At 40.4% G+C, this 26,846-nt stretch overlaps 1 protein-coding gene and 1 pseudogene across 1 annotated transcript in view; one reads left to right on the forward strand and one right to left on the reverse strand.

Annotated features, from left to right (window-relative positions):
* The window catches only part of CUBN (cubilin), a 306,910-nt gene that overhangs the window by 30,770 nt on the left and 249,294 nt on the right, over positions 1-26,846 (reverse strand). Inside the window, exon 59 of the mRNA XM_075552448.1 lies at positions 23,611-23,828. Coding sequence (XP_075408563.1) covers positions 23,611-23,828 — 218 coding nt within the window. The remainder of the gene's footprint in view (positions 1-23,610; positions 23,829-26,846) is intronic.
* Positions 20,240-21,769, forward strand: LOC142451323 (prostaglandin reductase 2-like; annotated as a pseudogene).

The following is a 26,846-nucleotide window of genomic DNA, read 5'->3' on the forward strand; positions in this document are numbered from 1 at the left end:
TATTTCTGCTACTCCTTTATGAACAGTCTCAGATCCATCACTGGCTCCTGTGGATTTATATGCATGTTGCATCCACTCACTCTAGATTCTTCATGACCTCTTTCCTCTCCACACCCTTCTCCAGCACTTTATCCACGCGGTCGCTTTTAAAAGATGTGTAGTGGTAGGCCTTTTGAGAAATGAGGATGCAGTTTATTGAAGCTTTCTCTGGCCTTGAAAAATCCAATATGACATAAAGTTTGTGCATAATATAAGAATTGGAAAATGTGAACATGTCTTATGTTTATGAACGTGATCAGATTGACAACTGAATTTGTGAAGAATTTGTGCAACTTACTAGGAAAAGTGGTTTTTATTTAAGCACCCTGGTAGAAGGGCTCGAGGGGCATTTAATGTGCAGTGCACTTTATCCTAGACCACATTCTTAATTTGATTTTTCTCTTTTCCAAATAAAAGTGGGTGGGGCAGGAGGAGCATTTTGAGGGGGAGAGCATAGAGAAAATAGCCTACTAAATTTGAGATTAAAAAAAAAAAACCCAACCCTAAACATTGAAATTCAGGATAAAGTTACCCCAAAAGTGGCAGGAAGTACTCTCAAGCTGGTTAAGAGTTTTACTATGAATGAGAAATGGAACAGAGCCATCAGCACATAGGATGTACTTTGGTTCCGTGTTTTCCAGTCGGCAGTGAGGTAAGAAGACCATAAGAGGAGCCAGGCTTATGGAGCTAACTGCCAAAGAGTTCAAAGTGGGAAGAGGAATCAGACAGGTACTCAATCCAATGGTCAAAGAGAGACACTATGTAATTCTATACAAATATAGGCCATTCCTAGTTCCAAGGGTAATCTTCACAGGCATTGGCCTTTTGTCTACTTGTCTCAGTCCATCTATTTATTTTAACAAGGACAGAGCTCCTTTCAGCCTTAGGGGCACTGAGACTTGGCACATAGATCCTGGAAGGCAATGCAAGCAGAGGCAGCCCTCCTCAGCACTGCGTCCAGTCCCATGAAGATTGAATGTCTATACTGCCTTCGTCAATAAGCTGCTTTGGTCAGAGCTTCCAAGTCAGAGTGCCATGCAGTACCTAAGGTGTTTGCAAGTCAGGCATTTCCCAGAGTTGAAATGTGTTCATAAGTCCGCGCTCTGATATAGCCATAAGATAAATCATACTGCGACCTCTATGCTCTGCACAGTGGTGCCCCACCTATGGGTAATGATTCTGCTCATAAGAAAAGGGCGTGAAAAGGATAGTGTGTGAATTTGCATAGCTTTTATTCTGATGTGAACGGATTGTGATTTCAGGAAACTACTGTAGCTTACTGAAATCCCCAGCCAGCCAGAGGTATGGCTACGGTATTTGTGTACCCAATATTTCCACCCGAATATTCAAAGTACAATTCTTAGTGTTGACATGGGGGGAAAAAAGATTAATCAGGTAGTCCATTTACGGTGACAAGACATAGATGACTAATGGCCATGGCACAATGTAGGACCTACGTGCCCCCAAAGCTCCAGGAACAGTCATATGAAATTCATAAGAGTGCAGATTAATTCAGTGGATGAGGCTCCACATAGGATGAGTGGTGCTGACTCTAAATGGATAGAATCACACGAAGATTAATGGATAGGAATTAATAGTTTCCACGTGAGAACGGTTAATGCTGTTTAAGGAAACAGCGTGGCACTTGAAGAAGAATAATGTGAGAAGGCAGGCTAGAACAATAAGGTCGTGTCATTCTGCACAGGAGTCTCAAATCCACATTAGAAATAATGTGGAGGATTGAAATCCATTTGAAAACCCCTGACCCTGCCTCGAGAATGGTAGGATCAAAAGTACTTTCCAATTAAGTCTGATCTAAATATTAATCTGCAAGCAGCATTTGACAGGTCAAAGAACCGGACTGGAGGGAATGAGAGCAGTCATGAAGATATTCTCATCTAGAAGTAATGAGACAATGAAGAGTTGACAATAATGTTATTAAGCATTATTCGATTCATGCAATCACTTTCACAATTTAAATGTTATTTAAACAAATTCAGCCTACTGTACATACTCGAACATAAGCCGACCCGTCTATCAGCAGAGGCACCTAATTTTACCACAACTGCATTACAAATGTGCTGAAAAAACTCAGCTTATACTCAAGAATGTAGGCATGTATGTTATCACTATTTATTAATAGTAACTAATAAGTAATAGAGGACGAATGACCATTGTAATTAGGCATACGGAGTACCACTGATCATGCAGAAATTATCATTGTATGAGTAACGATGGTGATGTCTTAAGGTGCATCGACCCTCTTTCCAGAGAACCCCAGAATAAGACTCCTTACATTTTGGGCCTGGGTTGCCCAAGATTGAAGGGTAGATGAGATGATTTTTAATTCCTCATGCCCACCTGTCTCTGCGCAGTGCCCTGGCATGCCATGGGGTGTGTTGGCGCATCCTTTTCATGGCCTGCTTTGGACAATGAACTGTAAGGAGTCATGAAGCACGCAGAGGTTTTAAGTGTGTTTGAGAGGGTTGGCTTGGCCATTTGTGCCTGGAGAGATCCTGGCCCACATAAATCCTAATCCACATTGTGGAGCCACCCTAAACAAAGCCAACCTGCTGCCTGAATGGAGCAGAAGCAGGCCAGCCAGTCTGCAGACCCTAAGTGATCAGAAGAGATGCTGTAGTTATGTAAGCCGTTGAATTCCGGATGGTTTGTTACACAGGATTATTGTGGTAAAAGCACACCAAGATGCACACACAAAGAGCTTGTTTGGCTTATGAAACAAAGCACATTGCTTAGTTCATAACATATTGGCCCTCTACATCCACAGATTCCATCAAAATAGAGTATATTGGTTGGGGTGGAGGGAGCAAGAAAGTAGTCAAAGCAAAGGCTCAGAGGCCCAGAAAGAGCAGGCAGTGCTATAAACGGAGCATTGACACTGCCTTGGGCATTCTAAGTAGTGCAGCAGAGTAACTACTAACCCCCTGCCATCCAGTTGGTTCTGCTTGATAGAGACCCTATAGGACAGAGTAGAAGCGCTCCTTGGAGTTTCCAAGACTGTATATCTTTATTGGAGCATAGAACCTCAAATGATCTAGAAATGGTCTCAAGTATCCAGGAGTAGTGCCTAGGTTATTTGAAAATATCATGACTTTAGTTTTTAAGGGACTTGATCATCACCAATTTTACCATCGGAAGGCTTCCTGAAAGCACCCACTGAAGGAGACCCAGGGACACTGTACAGAGAAGAAAAGAAAACGGAGGCCCAGTGATATCATTAAATAATCCTCGCAAAACTATTCAAACGATTGAATAAATATATGGATTGATGGGAGTTTGCGTGGGTCAGAAAAGGGTCACAAATGCTCTCATTCCCCTGCTGAGATGTTCACGCCTTTTCCAATGGCTCAGTTCTTCATACAGCAAAATAGCCATGTTAACATATTACGTCATTGGGAAAATGAAGATGAATGTTAGCAAAGGAAGTTTGGGGGGTTACTCTCCCCCCCCACCAAAAATAGCTATTTTCATATGTCAAAGGTATGGAAATAACAGGAGAAATAAATAACTTCCATTCATAATAAAATTATTTATGTGTGTGTATGCGTGTGTGTGTGTGTACTGGTAGGACATGTTAACCTTGGTGTATTGCTGAGCACGATAAATCCATCATCTTCCTAGTTACTACACATTTCTCTATCATGCAGACACATGCCATCCATCAGCCCTGACTTCGCCAGTCAGCTCGCGTCAGTCGCTGTATCTTACAGCGCGTGAATGACATGCCCTGTGCCCCACAACAAATGCTACTGTAACCTCTTCTCCATGTTGAAAAAACTCCACACAAAAGAGCTATTTCTTTTTTTAAAAAGAATCTGTTTGGGACTAACACAATATTGGAAACAGAAACCCCTAACAAGCTGTACATTTGGGTGCAGAATGACTTAATTAAAAATCAGTAACCGAATCCTACATTATTTCCCTTCCAATTATGAAACGTCCGAAGGAAGCATAAGCCAGGGTAAATGTGATAAAGTAAGAATGAGTTACATTATCTCAGTAAAGGCATCTTTTTTTTTTGTTTGGTTTATATAAAGAAATATATTTTTGTATTTCTTTTTTTTTAAAGATTTTATAAGGGGCTCATACAACTCTTATCACAATCTCAGCGAAGGCATCTTAAAGGTGTGAGTGGAGTCAGATAAATTGCCGTGAGCATTGACATTTTTATGGCTGACCTTACACGTGGCTGGAGCTATTGAGGTCTCCTGGATGGTATCTCCATTAGTTTCTGGACAAACGTTACTTGGACAGATGGTGGGTGGCTCGCCGTACTTAGGAGCGGCATTTTCCAGGGCCCCCGTCAGCCATCTGTGACTCAGGATGAGCACAAAGAAAGCAGCAGCAAAGCACAGCAGCACAGGAAGAAGAACACGAAGCCGTTTAAAGCCTGCACCTTCGGGAAAGGCGAGTGCCCCAAGCATTTCAACCACCCAGGGATATACAGGGCTACCTCTTCCTAACTGCTATTTGACTACACCTCCTTGGAGAATACTGTGATCTCCAAAGCAGCCGTAAACAACGGATCCAACAGAGTGATGTCATTTAAAACAGTAAACTGAGTTCAAAAGATCCTGTTTTGTCTCTTGTCTCTAAAAATAAACATTATGTACTAGTGTGTGCTCACATCCAGACCGGGCCATCTGCTTCCCCTCAACGTTAGTTACAGCCTAGGAAACCCCGTGGGGCAGTTCTCCTCAGTCACAGAGAGGTCTCTGGGTCAGAGTGGACTTGATGACAATCACCACCACCATCAACAATGCTCAAACTTGGACGTACTGTACGTGTGATGTTTGTCGTACGCGTGAGAAACCCGCTACTCGGCTCACAACATGATTTGTTTCCCCTGAGGCTTCTCTCCATGAGGCTCACTTAGCTATAACGGAGAATTTGTGGAGCCTAAAACAAAATACGGAAAGACTATACATAGGTACAGATAGCAACTGGAAACACAGGGAATCCAGGACAGATGACTCCTCCAGGACCAGTGCTGAGAGTGGCGATGCCTGGAGGGTGGAGGGAATGTGGGGTGGAAAGGGGGAACTGATTACAAGAATCTACATATAGCCCCTTCCTTGGGGGAGGGACAGCAGAGAAGAAGGTGGCGGAAGGAGACATTGGACAGTGTAATATATGACAAAATAATTATTTATGAATGATGGTTTCATGAGGCAGAGGGGAGTGGAGAGGGAGGGGGAAAATGAGCAGCAGATATTAAGGGCTCAAGTAGAAGTCAAATGTTTCGAGAATGATGATGGCAACAAATGTACATATGTTCTTGACACAATGGATGGATGTATGGATTGTGATAAGAATTGTATGAGCGCCCAATAAAATGATTTTTAAAAAAAAAGAATGAGAAGCCAGAGCCCACAGAGCTAAATAGGATCTAAAGAAAACAGAGTCGGGGAAGCTCTCTTACTGCTCCCTATTTTGCATTATTTTGGTATCACTGAAAACACCTTATACATCCATTGTTAATCCAGGGGCACTTCAGGAAAGCCATTCTCATCAACTTTGAAATTAAAATAAATGATTTATTAAGAAAAATTATACAATCGTATCGATTGATGCCAAAAAAAGGTATTTTGCAAAATCTAACACACATTCCTGGGAATAGCTCTCAGCAAACTGGGAGTAGAAAGGAATATCACAAACTTGATAAAGAGTATCTATAAACACAATGTAGCTCATATCAGACGTAATGGAGAAGAATGGAATGTTTTCCTCCTAAGATCAGGAATAAAACAAGGATATTTGCTCATCAACCATATTCAGCACACTATCAAAAATTCTTATCAGTGTAAATAGCAAGAAAGAAAATCATATATTAATTGTTAAAAAAAATCATATACACTTGTAAGGAACAAATAAAATGGAAGGTAACTTGATTACCCATGGAGATGATTGCAAGAAATCTACATTAAAACCTCCCGAAATCTGTGGATGGTGAGAAGAGCTACAAGAGCCCCCAATAAAATGATTTTTAAAAAAAATACGAATATCAATTTGGAGTTCAAAAATGTCTCAGGATGTAAGAACATATGCCAAAAAAAATCAATAATGATTTCTGTCTCTACTAACAATGAATATGTAAAAAATAAAATTAGAATGCAATACCATTCATAATCCCTCCAAAGAAAACAAACCACTTACCGGTTTGTTTCCTTAATGAAATATGTACAGTGTAACTGCTGAAAATTATGAAAGAATTCAAGGAAAATCTAAATCTAAATAAATTGAGACATCCTGTTTAAGAACCGTGACATAGTAAATGCATAAGTTTAACATAACTATCAAAAATTTTGTACACCAAAACAAGCCTATGCTAAAATCACATGGAAAGGCACAAACCCTCCTCCTGACAAATAAATAGAACACGGGCAGAATCCTTCTACCTTGTTACCCAATAGTAAGGGTTACTCTACAGCTGCAGGAGCCCCGGTGGTGTAGTGATAGCAATGTTGAGCTGCTAACTAGAGGTTAGAAGTTCAAAGCCAGCAGCTGCTCTGTGTGGAAAAGATGAGACTTTCTACTCTGGGAAAGTTACAGTCCCAGAAACCCATATGGGCCTTCTCTTTACTGAGGAAAAAGTCTCATTTGTCTCCCATGAAGCTCCTGTTGGTTTCAAACTGCCAACCTCTTGGTTAACAACTCAATGTGCAATCAACCTCGTCATCGGCCACCATTTTCTGTTGGAAGGGGTGGGGGTAAAAGTGACTGTACAGTATTCCAGTCTTCTCTTTGTTTTTCCTAAGTCATTGAATATTTGGTTCAAGTAATCCTTCATTATTGCAAGTTAGGCTTGGTGTTTTTCTAGAGCTCTTCCAGCTTGAGAACTGTGGAGCATCTTCTCTTTTGTCTGTCTAACTCCCATGTCATCGTAACAGCCTACTTTGTCATCTCAAACTGCCCTTTGAAATTTCCTGTTCAGCCCTCTTACGTCACCATGGCTTCATTCACTCATTTCTCTTTTATGTTCAAGAGAAAGTTGCAGAGTCTCTTCTGACATCTATTTTGGTCTTTTTCTGGGACAGCTAAACCCTGCCGCATGTGAGTGCTGATAGCGCCCATGACAATAACCAACAATGGCTTCTTCTTTTTGTCAACCTTGAGTGAAGTGATCCAAAGAAATGGGTTTACCATTCAAATTCATTTCAAGACACTGACTGTAATCCCTACAATGATCTAACCCTCTTCCCAATGTATTCACTGTTTCCATGGATCCTTCTTTTCTGTTTCTTCTCGCTACTGAGTTTACCCTTGAGCGATGGCTGCCATTTTGATTTCATGTGCTTGGTTTTTCTATGGGGCAGTATCTTCCCCGTGTTACTTTGATCACCTTCATGGCCACCTATTGTTTGGGTGAAAGTTGAGTCATTGGGGTGAGTTGTTTGAACTCTGTTCTGTTTGAAAGGGTGTGTAAAGGATACTACCAGTCTTTCTCCAATGTGTAAACCTATTCTTGTGATTTTTAGTTTTGTTCTACATTTACCTCCTCATCAAGGTCTCCTTTGTGATCCTGTCTGAGTCAGGGGAGGGAGGGACCAGGAGCCAGGCAACACTTAGTTCCTGTAGTCTCGGGGTCATGAAGACTGAGGTTTGACTGGGACACTTCTCTTGGGCTAATTGGTTCCTTGCATGTTTGGTTTTCTTTACTATTCTATGTTCTGATCAAGGAGAGACCAGTAGTTGTACCTTAGATCACAAGCTTTGAAGACCCCAGTCACGACTTACCAAAGTAGGTAAGTTTATTTTATTTTTTGGATAATGCTTTCTTCTGAGATTAAGAGTCTTGAGCCTGCAGTTCAAGCAACTCATTCTCTCAAAATGTTTGGATACAGCTGGGAAGTTTGTGTAATTTTACCCCCTCTGTATGCTGTACTACATAGGCACCTGGGTAGTGTGAAATTACAGAATCTCAGAAAGGTTCATGGGTATAATCTAGTTAGCATCTTTCTCACCCCTCCCAACCTTTCCTGGTAATCATCAAAGTGTGAAAAACCTTTTCGTGACTTTTTATATTAATGGACTCATACAATATCGGTCCTTTTGTGGTTGACTTATGTAACCCAGCTTAATATCCTCCAAGCTCAACCATGTTATAAAGAATTTTGCAGATCCGCCATTATCCTTTAATGTTACATAGTTTTCCAATGCACATAGATATCTTAGTTCTTTTATCCATTCTTACCTTGACTCACACTAAGGTTGTTTCCATCTCTTTGCTATTATAAATAGTACTGCAATGGATACAGGTGGGCACATATCTGTTCATATCCTAACTCCTTTCTTTAGCATACAAAGCTAGCACTGCAGCTGCTGGGACAAATGGTGATTTGATTTCCAAATTCTTACGGAAGCAGCATTCTGCTGTCCACAGTAGTTGTACCAGCAGTGTCGGCGAGTTCCAATCTCACCCCATTCACACCAGCACTCACTGCTTTCTGTCTTACTGAACGTTGCTATAATTGTTGGGGTGAGGTGAAACCTCCTACTTGTTTTGCTTTGCAACTCTCGAATGGCTAATGATTGTGAGCATTTTTCATATGTATGCTGTCAGCTGAATGGTTCCTTTGCTAACGTGTCTGATCATATCCTCTGTCAGTTTCCAGTTTGATTGTTGGTCCTTTTGTTGTTGAGGTATTGACGTTTTCTATAAATTTTAAGATCAGTCTCTTATGGGAAATGTTGTTACTAAGTATTTTATCCCAATTTCTAGGTTCTTTTTTTATACTCATAAAAAAGTCTTTTAACATTCATTTAACTTTTAGAAGATCCTATGTCTAGTTGAGTGACTGTACATTTTTTATAATCTTTGATAGTCTGTGCCATAAATTAGGGATCCTGTTTGTCTCTTTTTGTTTAGAATCTTTATTATTATAATTTTAGGTTTGACATATTGGTTTTTTAATTTCTTTTGATTTATGATGTGAGATGTTGACCTTGCTCTATTTCTCTGCAAATTGAGATCTAGTCTTTTACTGGATTTCAGCCCTTTGTTGAAGTCGGTGGTGCCTAGACAGAGATTTTATTTCTAGATTCTCAGTTCTGTTCCTCGGTCACTGAGTCTGTCGTTGTACAAGTACTAAATGGTTTGACCACCATTTCCGTACAGTTCAGCATAACCAATAGATGTGTGTAAAATCATGAACAAAGAGTGGTATTCAATGACCAGATATATAGGGCAAATTTAATTCAAGAAGTATAGTGTAGATTTAACAGTTGTTGTTTTTTTTAACCCTCCGCCACCCTTTGTACATACTACTGTTAAAAAAACACTTGCCATGCTGGATTTACAATTACTTTTTGAGTCCTTTTGTAATTGTGAGATTTTCAAGGGTAGGGACTGTGCTAAATTCATCTTTGTATCCCCCAAGAGCAGCTCGTGTTCTGCATAGTAAGTGGAGGTTGAATATTGTTGCATAAATAATTGAACTATGAATAAAAAATGTGTAGTTTCTGTTAGACTGCTCATTGCTTTGTAGTATGTTTATAAATGCTTCTTTATAAAATTGTTTCCACTTTATCATATATTATGTATATTTTTATAAATGTATATGCTTGTGTATATGCATGTATGTGTACATGGCAGTGTATACTGACAAAATAGGTTTGCTTTTACATACTAACCTGTATTTAAGAGCTAATTTAGTTGACTGGCATGGTATATTTGATTATAAAGGAACAGTTAATAGTCAGCAATAAAAATTTTACAACAGGGTTTTAAGCACTACTTAAGGGAGTAATGTTTAGTGGGAAAATACTTCTTTAGCAAAAACTTTGCAGTGATAAATACTGCCTGCTCTGTTATTGAAGAAAAATTGATCTCTGAGTATTAGATTTTAGCAGATTTACCACAAGTTTCTACAAATTTATAAGTTTACAAATTTGTAAAATTTCTACTAATTTATAAAATCCAAGATGCATATTGTGTATCAATGCCATTCAAAGAAAACATTTTATTTTCTCAACATTGACAATTAGAGAATAAAATGCTTTTAATTGAACATTTCCTGTTTAGACAAAGTAGGGTTTTTAATAATGTGCTATTTAGCAAGAGTAAAATAGATTGTAGTCTAAACAATGTGGAGGATGAGTCTATAAAAGCAGAGAAATAATTCAAAAGCTTTTAAGTTTTAAAAATTAAAACATAAAAATGGATATGTGATGTTGATGATGTATTAGATTAACACTGAGCTATTACTATTTTAACCTTTATTACTCCAGCAAAAATATTATGTAATAGAGATTGGAAATACTTTCCGCATTACTGCTTACGACTTGCTAGGTGACCTGGAAGTCAAGTCATATCTTAGTGACTTCCCCCAGGTGTAAACAGAATGAATGAACACCAAGACAAGATTACATCATAAGAATACACATGCAACTTCCATGGTCTTGACAGGTAAGGATAAGGAATTTGACTTGAAGACCATCATTTGGGACCAGAGATGTTTTGTCAAATATTTTCATAATCAATATCTTTCTGTGCCATTATACTCTGCATAACTATGCTAATTCTTGTCCATTATGACTTCAAGACAGATGGAACATTTGCTCCCCAACGCCACATATCTACAATATAAATTTTTATTGCACACTCATATCCAATATAACTATAGGAAAGGATTTCAAAATATTTGTGGAAAAACAATGAAAATGACAATGGAATTCTTCCATGAACTTTTGAAGCCCCCTCATAGATCTATGTTGTGTGCTGTCAATTCTGACTCCTTGTACATTTTCTATGACTAAGTAGACCTGCCCCACAGTGTTGACTAGGCTGTTACTCTGTGAGAGAGAGATGAGGCTGTCTTTTTCGATGAAGATTTAGTCTCAGACATCAGACAGTGTAAGACATGCCAAAACAATAATAATTTATAAATTATCAAGGGTTCATGAGGGGTGGGACGGTAAAGGAAGGGAAAAATGAGGAGCTGATACCAAGGGCTCAAGTAGAAAACAAATGTTTTGAGAATGATGAGGGCAACAAATGTACAAATGTGCATGACACAGTGGATGTATGTCTGGATTGTGATAAGAGTTGTATGATAACATGATTTAAAATAAACATACACACACACACACATGATTTGATCTCAGAAACCCCAAGGAACAGTGTGTGACTAAAAAGGCCTGGTTTGTGGTAGACGGGGGATGGGTTTTGCCACCACGACAATGCCCCTGTTCACGGAGCCATGTCAGTGTGCCAGCTTTTGGTGAAAACAGCATGCCTCTCTTTTCCCAGGCACCTGACTCACTTGACCTTGCTCCGTGTTATTTCTTTCTGTTTCCACAAATGAAGAGCTACATGAAAGGACAGCTATTTGATGACATAGAAAAAGTGAAAGAAAAAACGAGGGAGGTGCTGTCAGTTATCCAAACAGATGAGTCTGAAAAAATGTTTCCAAGAATGGAAACGAGGATTTGACAAATGTATTAAGTGTCATGGAGAGTACTTTGTAAAAAAAATTTAAATACATAGCTTTGAAAAAAACCTTGGTGTTTTTTTTTGGGGGGGGACTCTCATAGATTCATATAAACACATGCATATTTATACTTCTGTTTTCCTCTTCTCTTCTCCTTCCCTCTCTCTTCACTTTGTAATAGAATTAGGTTTAGAAGCATAATGACTATAGACCTGACTCAGTGGCAGTGAGTTTGGTTTGGTTTTGGGAGGTACAAATTGATGAGGACAGTGTCAAATGAGAAGACAATGAATGTACAAATGTGCTTAACACAATTGATGTATGTATGGATTGTGATAAGAGTTGTATGAGCCCCAATAAAATGATTTTTTAAAAACCAAACAAACAAACAAAAAAAACCAACAAAAAATTCCAAAAAAACAAAACAGAATTGGAAAAAGTAACTCTATCCCAAACAGTTAAGGAGAGAAATGATTCATCTTTCAGAATACCCCCAGACTCCCTCTTTATGACTGTGTATGGTTCTTGATTATGCAAAAACTAATGAAAGGTGATTGGGAAAGCATTACTTAGAAAGAAAAGCATGCGTCATTCAGAGATTGGCTTTTCCTGTTATAAGATCTTTGCCCTCAAACAAATTACTGAAACTTTAACTGCTAATATCTCATCCATAATATGGATCATCCCTGCCTCCTGGGGTAGTCATGCAGATTAAGTGAGATAAACTATGCAAAGCATGGAGTGCTCCACCTGGCACATAGTAGGTACTCAACGACAGATCGCATTACTATTATGCCCTAGGATTTTCAGGCAAATGCTCACTTGCCAGTGAGCCACTGTACAAACCAGGAGGAAAGCACAGTCATACAGCCCTAAGAGGGTTATATGTCTACACAGTTGATTTGTAACCAAAGAACTTTTGAAAATTCTTATCATGGACAGGATGATTTTGCTTTAATGCTCCTGAGTAGACTAAATGAACGCCAAGCTATCAGAAAAAATATATATCACGATGATTATAGGGCCTCTCCAGTTACAAGTAATCTAAACCCAAACATCCAGTTATCTGAGACAAAACTGGGCTGCATTTTGGGGAGTGTGGGTGGAGCTTAGGTCATGCAAAATAAAATTTTTTGGTAAGGTCATAGAGAACGAAACATTTGTTCATTTCTGTATCCCATTTCTACAGCTCCAGTTCAGCAAACACAAATAACAAAAATACCACCTTTTCAGTGAAACCCGCCAAGAATCAGCTGCAGATAACCTGGTTGTTGGCACCCTCTCCCAAGGGACGCCGAATCCCCAGGGAATGTTAGCACGCTTACTTGAGCTTAGTCTCATTTTCCACAAATGGGTTTACAGTTTCTGCTCATCTCATTCTCTGACTTTACCAGACAGAGCAAGGGCATTAAGAGAAACAGAACAATATCATGTCTTGGCTGCTTTCAAGTAATGCACCCATTATGACTAAACTGCGTTATGTGAGCAATGATTTGTAAAATGGCTCAAGTGATAATTCCGCTGGCTTATTGTACTTGTGCTTCTAAAAGTGATTTGTACCTGCAGCTACTGTCAGCCTGCTAAGACATGCACACAGACATGCCCAGCCACAACTAGTGTCATTGAATGTTGATGAGTTTATTTTTGTATTTTCAAACTACAGACGTGTAGACGGCCTCTCTACATTCAAACACCCAAACTGTGAGACTGAGGAAATAATTAGCAGCTGGCGCCTGCAGTGGATGTCTTTGATGGCAGTATTTTCCAGCTCTGTGTCCCCAGGGGTCCTTCAGCCCTCTCTGCCTCCCTATCTTTCTCGTTCCCATCTCCCCTGATAAGTGAACCCTGCCCAGCTTCCCCTGAACATCCTCTGCTGTCTCCTGAAGCATGTTTCCCAGACACTTTCCAGATGCTAAAGTAAAAGGTAAGAATCCAGAGACATGTCACACCAAATGTTGAGTCCAATCAAGTACTCCTCATCCTCAGAAGATGTAAGCAATCCAATTTAGTACCCAACATAATAGCTGAATTATCTGAACCATCATTGAATTTCGAAAACGAGGCTAATCTAGATATAATGGAGAACATATGGTATGTTTTACCTGTACTACGATATGATGTAATTATGAAGTTGGCATAATTTGTCTACTTATTTTTCTCCCCATTTTTATTGAAAGGTAGTCTTTATTTCATACAGTGAATACTTAAATAATGGCAGTAAAATAGGTGCATGAAACTATATTATGTTATAAGAAAGAGCTTTAAAGTAGTAATGAGAAATAGTCAATAATACCTGACCAAAACAGTAAAACCGACATTTAAGATATTTCCATTAGGAGGGTGGGAGGGTGCAGGAGGGAGGGGAAGAGAGGAGCTGATACCAAGGGCTCAAGTAGATAGAAAGTGCTTTGGAAATGTCGATGGCAACATTTGTACCAGTGTGCTTCAAACAACCGCACGATGGATTGTCATAAGACTTGTAAGAGCTCCCCAATCAAATGATTAAAACAATAATAAAGTAATTAATATATAAAAATATATGTCCATATTGCTTCTTTTTTATTTGGGTTCTTTGAGTCATTTATTTAGCTAGTATTGATAGAGCCCTGAGGATGATTTTCAGTAAATTAATGCTGTTCGGTGAATTAATGCTGTTCGGTAAGCTAGTCTGCAGCCTGGGTGGTTCAAAGCCCCCAGTTGATCCTCGGTAAGCTAGTCTGCAGCCTGGGTGGTTCAAAGCCCCCAGTTGATCCTCGGAGAAAGATGAGGCTCTTTGCCCCAGTAAAGATTCACAGTCTCGGAATGAATGGCAATGAAAGTCAAAAAGGCCTCAAATCTATCTGCAGAGACCCTCTCCCCCCAGGGGATTAAGCCTCCAATAACTATCCTTAGACCATTGAGCAGAGACGTGAGAAACTCTGCGCATAGACAGGGTCTGTCAGTGAATTAATATATATAGGCATAGCTGTGTTAAGTTGACATCTTATCATTTGTTTTCCCTATTAATCCATTCTTAACTTGTTCTCTTTTTTGTTGTTATCTATGGATTAAAACTATACAACCAATGTCACTGGGCAGTTGCATAGAAACATGAATGAAAAGCTAATATGCTCCGTAAACTTTCACTGCAAACATAATAACATTTTGTATAAGAAAAAATGATTCACAGTCTCAGAAACCATAGTGCTGCTCTGCGTGGTAATTAACTTGGTGGCAATGGATTTGTTTTTGTTCTTAATGGGTGGAAGAACAATTACATAAGTGGCAGCTCTCTGTAAGGCTTTATGATTTCATTGGAATTTAACTTTGGATAAAATTCCAGTCATAAGTGTACTTGAGAGAGGGATGGTTTCAAAGACTAGGAAGAATAGCAGGCAAGTGCACAGTGAAGTGGTCCTGTGGAGAAGGATGACCACCTGGGACATGGCTTCATAGGAATTCCGAACATCACTTTCCAATCCATAAGGCCTTTGTCTTTGATGTCTAAGACAAGCTCACGGAATTTTCTACTGATTCCTCAGTGTAGTCTTACGAAAGAGTGGTAATGGTTCAAATGGATTTTTAATACAGTAAATAAAATTTTAGCTTAGTTACCTGATGGGATGTTTCCAATGCCACATAACCAGGCAAGGCACCAATCGGATCTTGCCCACCTGACTCCTGGTCTCCAGCTCTTTCCGTTTGGCTGTGTTTCCACCTTTGTTGGACTATGATTCACTCTGTCCTTGCTAAACAAGTACTTGGATATTTTTATGTTTGTCTCATAGGAAAAGTCTCTGAGTCTGACCTTCATGCCACCTGACTCATCCTCCCTATGGCATCTACCCCAGGTGGGGGAAGCCAGATAGCGACCGGAATGCCCAGGATGCAGGGTGTGGGCAACAGTGGGCTGGGAGCTTTGAGTCACTCGTCCATTATTTACAACCCTTGGGGAACTGAACCAACAGTCCCTCCTAGTGCCCTCTCCCTTGATCCCTCAGCCAATCAGCTCCTCCAGGAGACAGCCCTGTGCCTCTGGGATGCTTTCTCCAGCAGGGGTCACTCTTTACTCTCTCCATGTCAACTCAACCATCCAATCATCTACAAGCCTTTCTCCTAATTGGGTCAAGTGCAGGTTTTCTCACTGAAGTTTTGCTGAAATGTTACAAAATGTATTATTTTAGAAAGATACGATATGACTTTAGAAAGCTATGATGTGATTATGGTCATGCACAGTAAACGCATTATCATCCTCTACCCTAGAAGTCTAGTGATGCCGTGGTGAGCACATGTCATGAATAGGCTGACTGAGTAACGCTCTAGACATGACACCCGTATACTGAGCAAGTAGGGGGATTTTATGGTTAAAACACATTCACTCCCTACAAGGTTCTTGGTGAGTTACAGACAGAAGCATACTCATGGCTAAAGCTGACTGGAGTTGTGCAGAGGTGGCAGAAATTAAAGGCGTGGCAGTGCCAATTTATAAATGTCAATTCCTTGACAGAGCACGCCCCCTGCAACCAAATCCTCCGAGCTGACGGCTTCTTAAACTTTGGGTCCTCACACATTCCACTAAGAATCTGAGCAGAGCTATGCATGCTCTCCAAGTACAAAAAGCAACCGGCCTCCCAGAGATCTGAAGATCATTTCCGTTTTGAAGATCCCTGAAGTGCAGTATTATCACTTCCTTGGTTGTCGTCACTCAGGATCAATTATTCATGTGGTGTTGCATTGTTTCGGGGAAATGGGAAAATTAAATTTGCATTGCAGGAAGGTACTAGCCCCAGTGAATGGATTATCTTGTTTATTTATTGCTGCTTTCTCCTATCTTAAATCCAGTGTATTTGGTCCCTTAACAGCAGATGCTCCATGAAAAGAGACTTAATTTCACTACATAGTTAAGAATAGAGAAAAATAAATAGAGAAACCTCGAATTTATTCTGACCCACTATCAATGCAAATATACCCACTGGTGAAAGAGAAGTTTTAAGATGTTTATTGTTGATAAAATCAAAACTCAAGCCCACAGGCCTAGACTGGATTCTGACTCAGACCATCAACCGAGTGCCTCTAGAAGCTTCTCTATTAGATTGACAGGGCGGGGAGACCTTTCAGAAGTGGATCGTCACACCTAGTCCTGAGATGACTGAGTGGGTCTGAACTACCAACATTTATGGCTAGAAGTGGAGTGCTTAAGTCTTCGTACATCTCAGCTAAGAAAGGTCACAGAGTACAGTGGTTGTCATGCCACTCCAAGCATTTACACAGTGACGATGGAGTTTTTTGTGTGTGTGTGTTTAAGTAAGAGCTTTACACAAAGAGTAGTTGAAAACAGTCCAGCCCAGTACAGATCAAGTCCATAAATCCGATATTAGACAATATGTCTGATATCAGTCTATAAATTCCTCTTTAGACGAATGCAATCGTGCCAAATGCAGGAAGACCACAAGCCAGTGGGTGGAAAGTCTTGTGGATCCAATGGCAGTGGAAGCATCTCAGCACTGGCAGGGGTCTCTAAATGGCTCCGCCAGCTCCAGTACTCTGACTCCTTCGGTGTAACTCCATGTGCCTTGTAAACAGGAATGTCTCACAGGGAGAGTGTGTGCCCCACCCAGAGTTTTTTGCAACCAAATGAATAACCCTTTCTGTCTGGCCCAGCCTTTCCTTCGATTCCAGAAACCGAGCAGTCGCCACGAAGTTGTCCTCCTTCTCTTTACACAGAAGGCAATGCAATTTTATTTTAAAATTTATTAATGTATTGTTTCATTCTAAATTAGGGGGGAGGTTTTGGCATTTCTGGTCATCAACTTTGTATTCAACAAGTTAAACTACTAACTAACCCAATCCCCCATTGGCTTACCCTTCATCTGCTCCCTGATATCTCTTCTCCTTGTGGCGGACTTCCTTCCTTTTCACCAAAGTTGGCACTCTTCAGCAGTTTAGTCCTTTGCTTGATCCTCTGACCCTGGTAACTCCCTGCTGTCCAGTCGATGCTGACTCATAGTGACCCTGAAGGACAGGGTAGAACTTCCCCTGTGAGTTTCCAATACTGGAACTCTGTACAGTACCAAAAAGTCCCATCTTTTTCCCGCAGAGGCACTGGGGGTTTTGAACTGCTGATTTGTGGATTTCAGCCCAACACATAACCACTGCACCACTAGGGCTCATTCTCCTTCCTATAAGCAGTTCTAAATGGGTAAGGGAGTAAGTAGTCAGGCTGAGTATCCTATGAGCCAAGTTTAAGTCTTTTCTCCAGACTTTTAGCTAGAAGGAGCTCTGGTGCTTACACCTGGGGCTGCTTAGCAGTTCGAACCCACCAGATTCTCCAAGTGAGAAAGATGAGGTTTTCTGCAACTGTAAAGATTTATAGCTTCAGAAACAAAGTGTTAGTTCCACCCTGACCTGTAGGGTCACTATGAGTCAGAACTGGCTTGAAGGCAGTGGGTTTGAGTTAGGGAGAAGGCACTACAAAACCTAGAATTAAATTTCCTCCTATTGTTCCTTCTTCTTTCCCTCACCATACATAATCAAAACCAAACCACATAAAAAGTTTATAACAGGTAAACATAATGACTGGCAGACTTCCATGTGTGGCATGGAAAGCCGAGTACCATCAAGATCATGAGATGTTCTACTTAGTTCCAAATTACTATCAGCAATTACCTTAAGTTCCTTCTCAAGTATTTCCAGGAGGCCCAAGGCATTTATGCAAATGGAAGGAGATAAAAGCCATTACCATGAAAAGTGCGATAGCCCAATCTCTACACTTCAACTTCCCTCCATGACCAGGGGACAACAGCTCTGGACTGTACACGTTCGGGGCTCATGCTCAGGCAATGCTTCTGACAGCGAAAGATGTTCCTTCTGTGAGATTTCAGTTTAGAAAAGCCACAGCTAGTGGCTTCTCTGTAGCTAAGAAACGAGTTACTTTCAGAAGTAACGGACGGCTGCCTTTGGGACACTTCTCATAGATGGTGAGGAGATGGAGAGTTTATATATATATATAATCATTTTATTGGGGGCTCGTACACTGTTATCACAATCTATACATCCGTCCATGTGTCAAGCACATTTGTACATTTGTTGCCATCATCATTCTCAAGACATTTGCTTTCTACTTGAGCCCTTGCTATCAGTTCCTCATTTTTTTCCTATCCCTCCCCTCCCTCATGAGCCCTTGATAATTTATAAATTATTATTATTTTGTCATGTCTTACGCTGTCCGATGTAGCCCTTCACCCACTTTTCTGTTGTCTGTCCCCCAGGGAGGGGGTTATGTGTAGAACCTTGTAATCAGTTCCCCTTTTTTACCCCACCTTTACTCCACCCTCCCTGTATGGCCACTCTCACTACTGGTCCTGAGGGGTTCATCTGCCCTGGAATCCCTGTGTTTCCAGTTCTTATCTGTACCAGTGTATATCCCTGTTTTAGCTGGACGTGTAAAGTAGAATTGGGATCATGATAGTAGCAGGGAGGAAGCAGTTAAGAACTAGAGGAAAGTTGTATATTTCATCATTGCTATACTGCACCTTGACTGGCTCATCTCCTCCTTCTTCTGTAAGGGGATGTCCAATTGCCTAGAGATGGGCTTTGGGTTCCCACTCTGCACTTCCCGTCATTCAAAATGATATGATTTTGTGTTATTTGATGCCTGATAACTGATCCCTTCAACACCTCATGATCACGCAGGCTGATGTGCTTCATCTACGTGGGCTTTGTTGCTTCTCAGCTACATGGCTGCTTGTTTATCTTCAAACGTTTAAGACCCCAGACACTATATCTTTTGATAGCCAGGAACCATCAGCTTTCTTCTCCGCATTTGCTTATGCACACATTTGTCTTCAGCAACCGTGACAGGGAAGTGAGCATCATGGAAGGTCAGTTTAATAGAACAAAGTGTTCTTGCATTGAGGGAGTGCTTGAGTGGAGGCCCAATGTCCATCTGCTACCTTAAATACTACACCTATAAATATATGCACATAGATCTCTTTCCCCATCATCATATAAGGCAATTCTTTCAATGGTCGTGTGAAATGCATCTGGAAAAGGACCCAGTTGTGGTTAAGTTGATGCTGACTCACGAAGACATAAGGCTTATCAGAGTAAAACTCGGTCTACTCCATCGCATTTCCAATGGGTGATTTCTGAGAAGTAGACAGTCAAGCCTACTTTTGAGTGGTAACAAACTAAATATTTGCACCACCAAGGAGTTTTGAGGGAATGACAGGAATAAGGGAAACAATTTGAAAGCAGACAACACCAGTAAATGCAAGCACACACGATTTGATTCGGAAGTCTGTGCTAAAGGCAGGAATCTAGGAGTGCCTTTGTGCAAAAAAAATTTGCCAAAGGAAAATTAACTTTTCTGTCAAAATCGCCCGCTGTGTGTTGTATGACACTTCCCTCAGGAAATTTGTTTAAGTCTGTGTTCTCCCTCTTGTCTGTGTGACAGGCTCTCAAGTTATTTGGAGGATAACTAAATAAAGTGGGTTTCTGATATAATTTGTCGGGACGCCTGTGGTACATTGGGAAGACCTCAATACACAAATATCTCACTGTGTCCCTCAAGAAATGCATGAGGGAGCTCTCCTGAGTCCAAGGTGGTGAGTACGGCCGGGTGGCCACTGTAGCTGAGAGTGTTGAGGTGGGTTGCATGTAGGATACAATTAAGTATGGGAAGATGAATGAGCTTGAATTCTTTGAGGCCAATGCACACTTTGCCCCAGGAATCATTTTGTACAGAAATCTACTTCATAAGTAAAGCTATGATTGTACACAGAGGGGTGTTGAATTCCCAAGCTGGAAAAAGTGGTAATCGGTGGCAGAGTATTTCCTTGTGGAAGAAGCAAGTTTCCAGATCCTATCACTGAAGGCCAAGTACAAGCACAAATGCTTCATCTTTCTGTGAATGCGTACACATTGGCAGGGATGACCTAACACCCTAACAGCTGTCTCGAGTGGTTGATGGTGGAGGTATTGGAATTATAGAAGAAGCAAACACATGCAACACACTAAAGGTGATCTTGCGACTTCATTCTGTTGGCCCTGGGAAGTCAAGGCTATTCTGGATGGAAATCTCCTTGAAAAGGTAGACCCATAACTTGTGGATGGGCACCTTTCCTACTTTCTTGGAGGGACAGGAATGCCCGGTTTGACTTCCTTGACTGGGATACCAAGAAGAGGCCATGGAACTGCTGGCTCCAACCAGACAATGGTTGTCGCTGGGGCTGCTGGTGCTAGTGGATCTTTGGCATGACAGATTGGCCACTTGCTGGGCTGTTCCCGGGTGGTAGGAATTTGTGGGACACCTGAGAAGTGCTTCTGTTTGCCCTCAGAACTGGGTTTTGATGGTGCAATTAATTATAAAAAGGGGAGCATGGCAGAACAACTAGGGGAGCTGTGTCCAGCTGGAGTGGATGTCTATTTTGACAATGTTGGTGGCAACATCACTGAAACAGTGATATCAGATGAATCAGACCAGACATGTCATCCTGTGTGGTTGTGGTAGTCACCTAATCTGGTGTCAATTTAAGGATGAAGAGTGTAGGGGTGGAGCCTAGGCTGTCAATCTGGAGATAGCCAATGAGACTTCTGTGTTGGCATGGCCTTCTCCTGAGAATTCTGGAAAATCTGGGACTTCCTCAATGGAGGTGGAAGACACCTCACTCTCTCTGCTACTCCCTGGGAAACCTTGCAGAAGCCAAGCCACATGAATACAACCAGTCCTCAGAAGCCGGAGAAGCCACAGAGAGACCCCTGCCAGCACTGAGATGTTTCCAATTACACTGGATCCAAAGACTTTCTACCCACTGGCCTATGATCTTCTGCATTCTGTGTCATTGCATGTGTTTAGTGAGTCTAAAGAGGACTTTATAGATTGATATCGGACATATGGGCTAATATCAGACTCATGGACTTGATCTGTCATGGGCTGGGATGTCCAATGTTCAATTTCCTTTTATACACATGTGTGCTCATGGATTTGTTTCTCTAGTCTACCCAGACTAATACAGCAGTCAAACAACTCAGTACAACAAGGATGCGCCTTGTCCTCCCCAACCAGCCCCTGACATAGAAGCAATTAGGAGAGCAGGCAACATCACAAGGGAAAGGTTTATGGTGTTAAACTACAAGGACAGGAGTGAGGCTGGCATTCCACAGCTGAGCCAATGGATCAAGATAAAGAAACTATAGTATATGGATTGGAAAACATAGGAGCTGCATTCCAGGCTTTGATGATAGGAGGTAACATTAGAAAGCAAGCAGTTTTCATTTCAGAAGAATTCACATTGTAGCCTCTGGAAGAGCAGTCATACAGGACATCACACAGATCTCTCCCCATTTTGTACAAAGATTTCTCAAGATATAGTTACCAAACAAACACACACACTTTTAAATTTAGTGTGGATAATTCTGAATTTAAATAGGAGCACAGGTTATGGGAACATAGGTTCAAGTCAACATGTTTTTGTTTTCTTTGCTAAAATTATTATTTCAAAAATTGTATTAGATATTCTAAAGCCACTATCGGTTTGGTACAACATTTTTACGGATCTTAAAGTTTGACGTAAGAAATTATTTTTGAATTTGGAATTATAGCATGCTTAAGACAGACATTTTTAGTTCAGATATTTTAATATACTGCTAATATTAAAATTGAACATTTTTGTAGCCATAAGTGTCAAACATTTATTGGAATATCCCTAGACCTCTTGGAGAAGCCAATGTTCAGAGAAATTCGTTTTTGAAATAGCCAAACAAGTTCATCTTTTCATTTTGAGACTTATCTGTATCTCCCAGCTATTGGATCACATAATTTGTACTTCTCTATTAAATGGGATTTGCCCTCTGATTAATAAAGCAAGTACATAAAAATTCAGAAATACATGATAGAAAACAACTCCAATGTAAAGAAGGTTACAGTAAGTTCTGCATCATATCACACACAGAGATGAATGTTATCCACAGCAAGAAGAGAAAGAGTCTGAAAAGTGGGTGAGGCTAACATGCAAGAACATGTCCTTGTTCTGAGTTTTCATAGGCATTTTGTTGGAAGAGTTATTAGTTTTCAGAAGAGTACTCACACCTACATTTAAATAGGAGAATCCAAAGTCAAATATAAGTTATACTACACTGCGACATCAACAGGCTCTATTAGTATGAAAACACAGGGAAATGAGTAATGACCATCTATGTGAAATGATTCTAAGTTTGTGTTAAGTTTATACAGGTAATTATTTTTCAAGTGTGTAGTAGTTATATAATCTGTTGTCAATTTGAGAGGATTAAGGGCAAAAGGTGGGGCTTAGCCTGTCAATCGGGTTTCAGCTTGATAACCTCATTTGGAGGCGCTAAGGAGATAAATAGCTTGTTGGAAGGGGCACACACACTCACTCCCTGTGAGACATTCCTGCTGACAGGACATATGGAGCTACGCTAGAGCCCTGGAGCTGGGGGAGCCATGTGGAGACCCCTGTCAGCGTGCAGATGTTTCCCTGCCACTGGATCCACAAGACTTTCCACCCACTGCCCTGTGATCTTCCTGCATTCGGCATCATTGCATGTGCTGCGTGAGTCTGAAGAGGAACTTACAGACTGGTCTCAGACATATGGGCTCATATTGGACTTATGGACTTGATCTGTACTGGGATGAGATGTTTTCTGAATATAAAATCACTCTTTTATATAAAGTTCTCTCTTACACATATATAATTGTCTCTGGATTTGTTTCTCTAGTCTACCTAGACTAACACAAACCAAACCAAACAGCCAAACACACCCTCTGGAGCAGCTTTACTCTATAAAATAGTATCACTATGATACGGAACCAACTTGAAGACAACAGGGTTTTTGTTCGTTTGTTTGCTTGATTGACTGGTGATACCAAGTTCAGGGATCACATGATGTGATCCTGTAGATTCTGACTTTGTATGCTGGAGGAGTAGGTTTGTTGACCTCAATATCATCAAATCGCATCCTTTATCCAGACATTATACAAAATACATCCTTTATAAAACCACGACATTACAAGACATACCTCTTTAAGTTTACATGGAATGCAACGAGTCAAGTGAAAATCAAAATGAAGCAAAATGACATAAAACACAGTCACGATTCACATGTCGGACATCCTTACCTAATGTCTGTCGGAAGGATATCCTCCAGCCTCTCGCGGTTTGAGATGAATCTGTCTTGAACACCAGGAGCAAAGTGTTATTAGTGCTCCTGACATTTGGCGGCAGCCTGGAGCCACAGAACTTGCCAAGGAGGGGGTCACTGCTGTTCGACCCATCATAAATCGCCAAGTAGTCTTGGGAGCAGGAGGCAGAGGGAACCACCGCAAAATCACTGAACCTGTGAACGGTACCCGGTTAATATTCATTTTCTCCATGCATATTCTTTCAAGTTGTGCCTCTCTTTCTTGGGGAGAAAAAAAAGGCAAGGCAATGACTGACATTAGAGAAGCTAGACCTTACTATATTATAAATGATACATTGATTTACTTAACAATTCAAAGTTTAACTGCCACTTCCCACCTCCGAAAAGAAAAAAATATCAAGTACCTTCAACAACCTTCTGGGAGCTAGAGATATAAAGACGAGTGAGATACAGACCTGGAGATCAATGAGTTTATAGTTCAGAACTTAAGCAGTTGTCTTCAAAACGTTTGTGGGGGAAAAGAGTATTAAAATACAAGTGGACTTTCCTCATTAAATTTTTGAAGGCTCTTTGTATTGAGCCATTTGAAATCAATTTTGACAAGTTGAACTGATTTTAGGTAAGATTTAAGCAACACACCCATTGTTCTGTATCAGTAAAAAAATTGTGTGTTTACTTCGCTCCACCATTATTTGGAAACATAAGCAATACTACTTATTTACAGGAAGAGAACTGGTATCATAGGATGGATTCAATCCTGGCTTTCAATCGGAGATCAATTTTCTCTCGCTCAGTCTCTGCGTTCCTGTTTTTAAAAATGCTGGTGCCAGGAGGATCCAGCGAGACCCCATGCAAACGATAAAACTGGCATCGAGTGAACATTTACAAGTGAAAGTTACTGTTTTTGCTATGCTTTTGAAAACCTATTTCAGACTATGAAATGCATGGTTTATCATAATAGAACACCGGTGGTAGAAAAGCAGCTCACGTCCCTTGAGAGACATTTGATTGCTCTAATAAGACGTTCACATGTGCACACCGGTGGTCACTGGAGACTCCCCACACCCCCAGACTTCATCTAACCTGCACTTGGGAGAACTTCTCACACAGCCGAATAGTCTCTCAGGTTTGACATGACCATAAATTTGCTTTGGCCTGTGGAATATGAGCGCCATTCAAATGTATTTCTATTTGGAATAAGTAAAAACAAAAACAAACCCCACTCCATTTGCCACATTCCCTTCCTATGCACTGACAGTCACGGAAGTTCCAGGAGCCTGGGATTCGGCAGAGTTTCCTCACCAGGCCCTACTGGACACAGAGCACAAGTGAGAAATGAATATATTGAATTTAACTACTGTGCTGTGGGGGAGATTTTACATTTATAATCTGACCAGACAGATAAATCCTTGAATCTTCCTATAGAGTCTAACACCCATTTTTAACCCAGGGCCTTCTGTTTTTTCATTTCAAGCAACTATTCAAGTTATGTCTATATCAAGTAATGAATGCAAGGCATTTGTCTTTTGGAGTAATTTCCGTAAACCTTAAGTAAGACTTTCTATGTATATTTTTTCCTTCAGGATTTAATGGTGGTACTTATTGTAGTACAATTTATTTGAAAAAATGTGCAAAGTCCTTGGTATCCTCTCGTCATTTTTGTATGCTCTTTTGCTTTCTCAAGTTTATTGTTGTTTTTAGAAGCTGGAGTAAGAGATTGAAGAAAAGGACACTGGTCTTTTTCAAATAGATTTTGTTGACTACAATTTTCAAACTGAAAATGAAGATCAAAATAAAATTGTTTTCTCTTCCATTTTAATCACATACAATGTGTTCTTGTAAAATAAGATTAGGTTGAGCCATAGTTATACAATTTTTTTTAAAGCATTGTATAGTAGTTACTCATTGGGCTGCTAACTGCAAGGTCAGAAGTTTGAAACCCCCAGCCACCCTACAGGAGAAAGACTTGGCTTTCTCTTCTCATAGTTGCCACCTTGGTTTATTTCACACCATTAGCCCAGAAAAGTGCCAAAGATATCCGGAAGGACATTATGTGGTCAGCATATTTTGAGACACACACTTGATAGAAGCATTTATGTTTCTTTTAAAAGGCAGTGCCTTCTGCAGCACCCAGAACAATATCCAAACAATATAGATTCTTAAAAGGCACATAATAAATGTGTTTCTAAGATATTAGTGTGAACTTTGAGAAGGTGAGCCCTAGCTATCGGTCAAAAAATGGAAAAAATATAAATGTACATGCATGTGTCTTTATGTGTTTATATACTCAAAACTCACTGCCACTGATTCTGACTCAGCAAACCCATAGGACAGAAACTGCTGTGAGTTTCTGAGACGGTTAATATTCATGGGACTAGAAAGCCCCATCTATCTCCTTGTGGCTATCAGCACAATTATTGACCCACTAAAGCACAATGGCTTTTAATATTGTGTGTGTGTGTATCCCTAATTAAGTGCTCAGATATTTACCAAAAGGCTGGCAGTGCACGCCCACCAGAAGCTCTGTGGTAGAAAAGACTTGATGGTCTTCTTCAATAAAGATCATAGTCTTAGAACCCCTATGGGCAGTCCTAATATGTCCTATAAAATAACACCATAAGAAAAGTAGATAGGACATGGGAGAGGGAGAGGTGGGGGAAAGGAAGTGGATATTAACAAAACCAGGGACAAGGGAACAACAAGTGATCTAAAATCAATGGGAAGGAGGCTGTAGAAGGCCTGGCAGAGCTTGATCAAGGGCAATGTAACCAGGAGGAATTACTGAAACCCAAATGAAGCCTGAACAAGATAGTGGGACAAGAGGACAATAAAAGGAAATATAGGAAAGAAGTAGGAGGCAAAGGGCATTTATAGAGGTCTAAATACAGGTGTGTACATATGTAAATATATTTTTATATATTGGTAGGGAAATAGATCTATGTACATATATTTATAGGTTTAATATTAATGTAGCAAATGGACATTGGGGCTCTACTCAAGTACTCCCTCAATGCAAGAACACTTTGTTCTATTAAACTGGCATTCGATGAGGTTCACCTTCCTGACACGATCGCTGAAGACAAAGAGGGTGCATAAGCAAATGTGATGCAGAAAGCTGATGGTGCCTGGCTATCAAAAGATATAGCATCTGGGGTCTTAAAGGCTTGAAGATAAACCAGTGGCCATCTAGCTGTGGGATCATGAGGTGTCGAA

The sequence above is a fragment of the Tenrec ecaudatus genome, chromosome 6, assembly GCF_050624435.1.
Source record: "Tenrec ecaudatus isolate mTenEca1 chromosome 6, mTenEca1.hap1, whole genome shotgun sequence".
Lineage (NCBI taxonomy): Eukaryota > Metazoa > Chordata > Mammalia > Afrosoricida > Tenrecidae > Tenrec > Tenrec ecaudatus.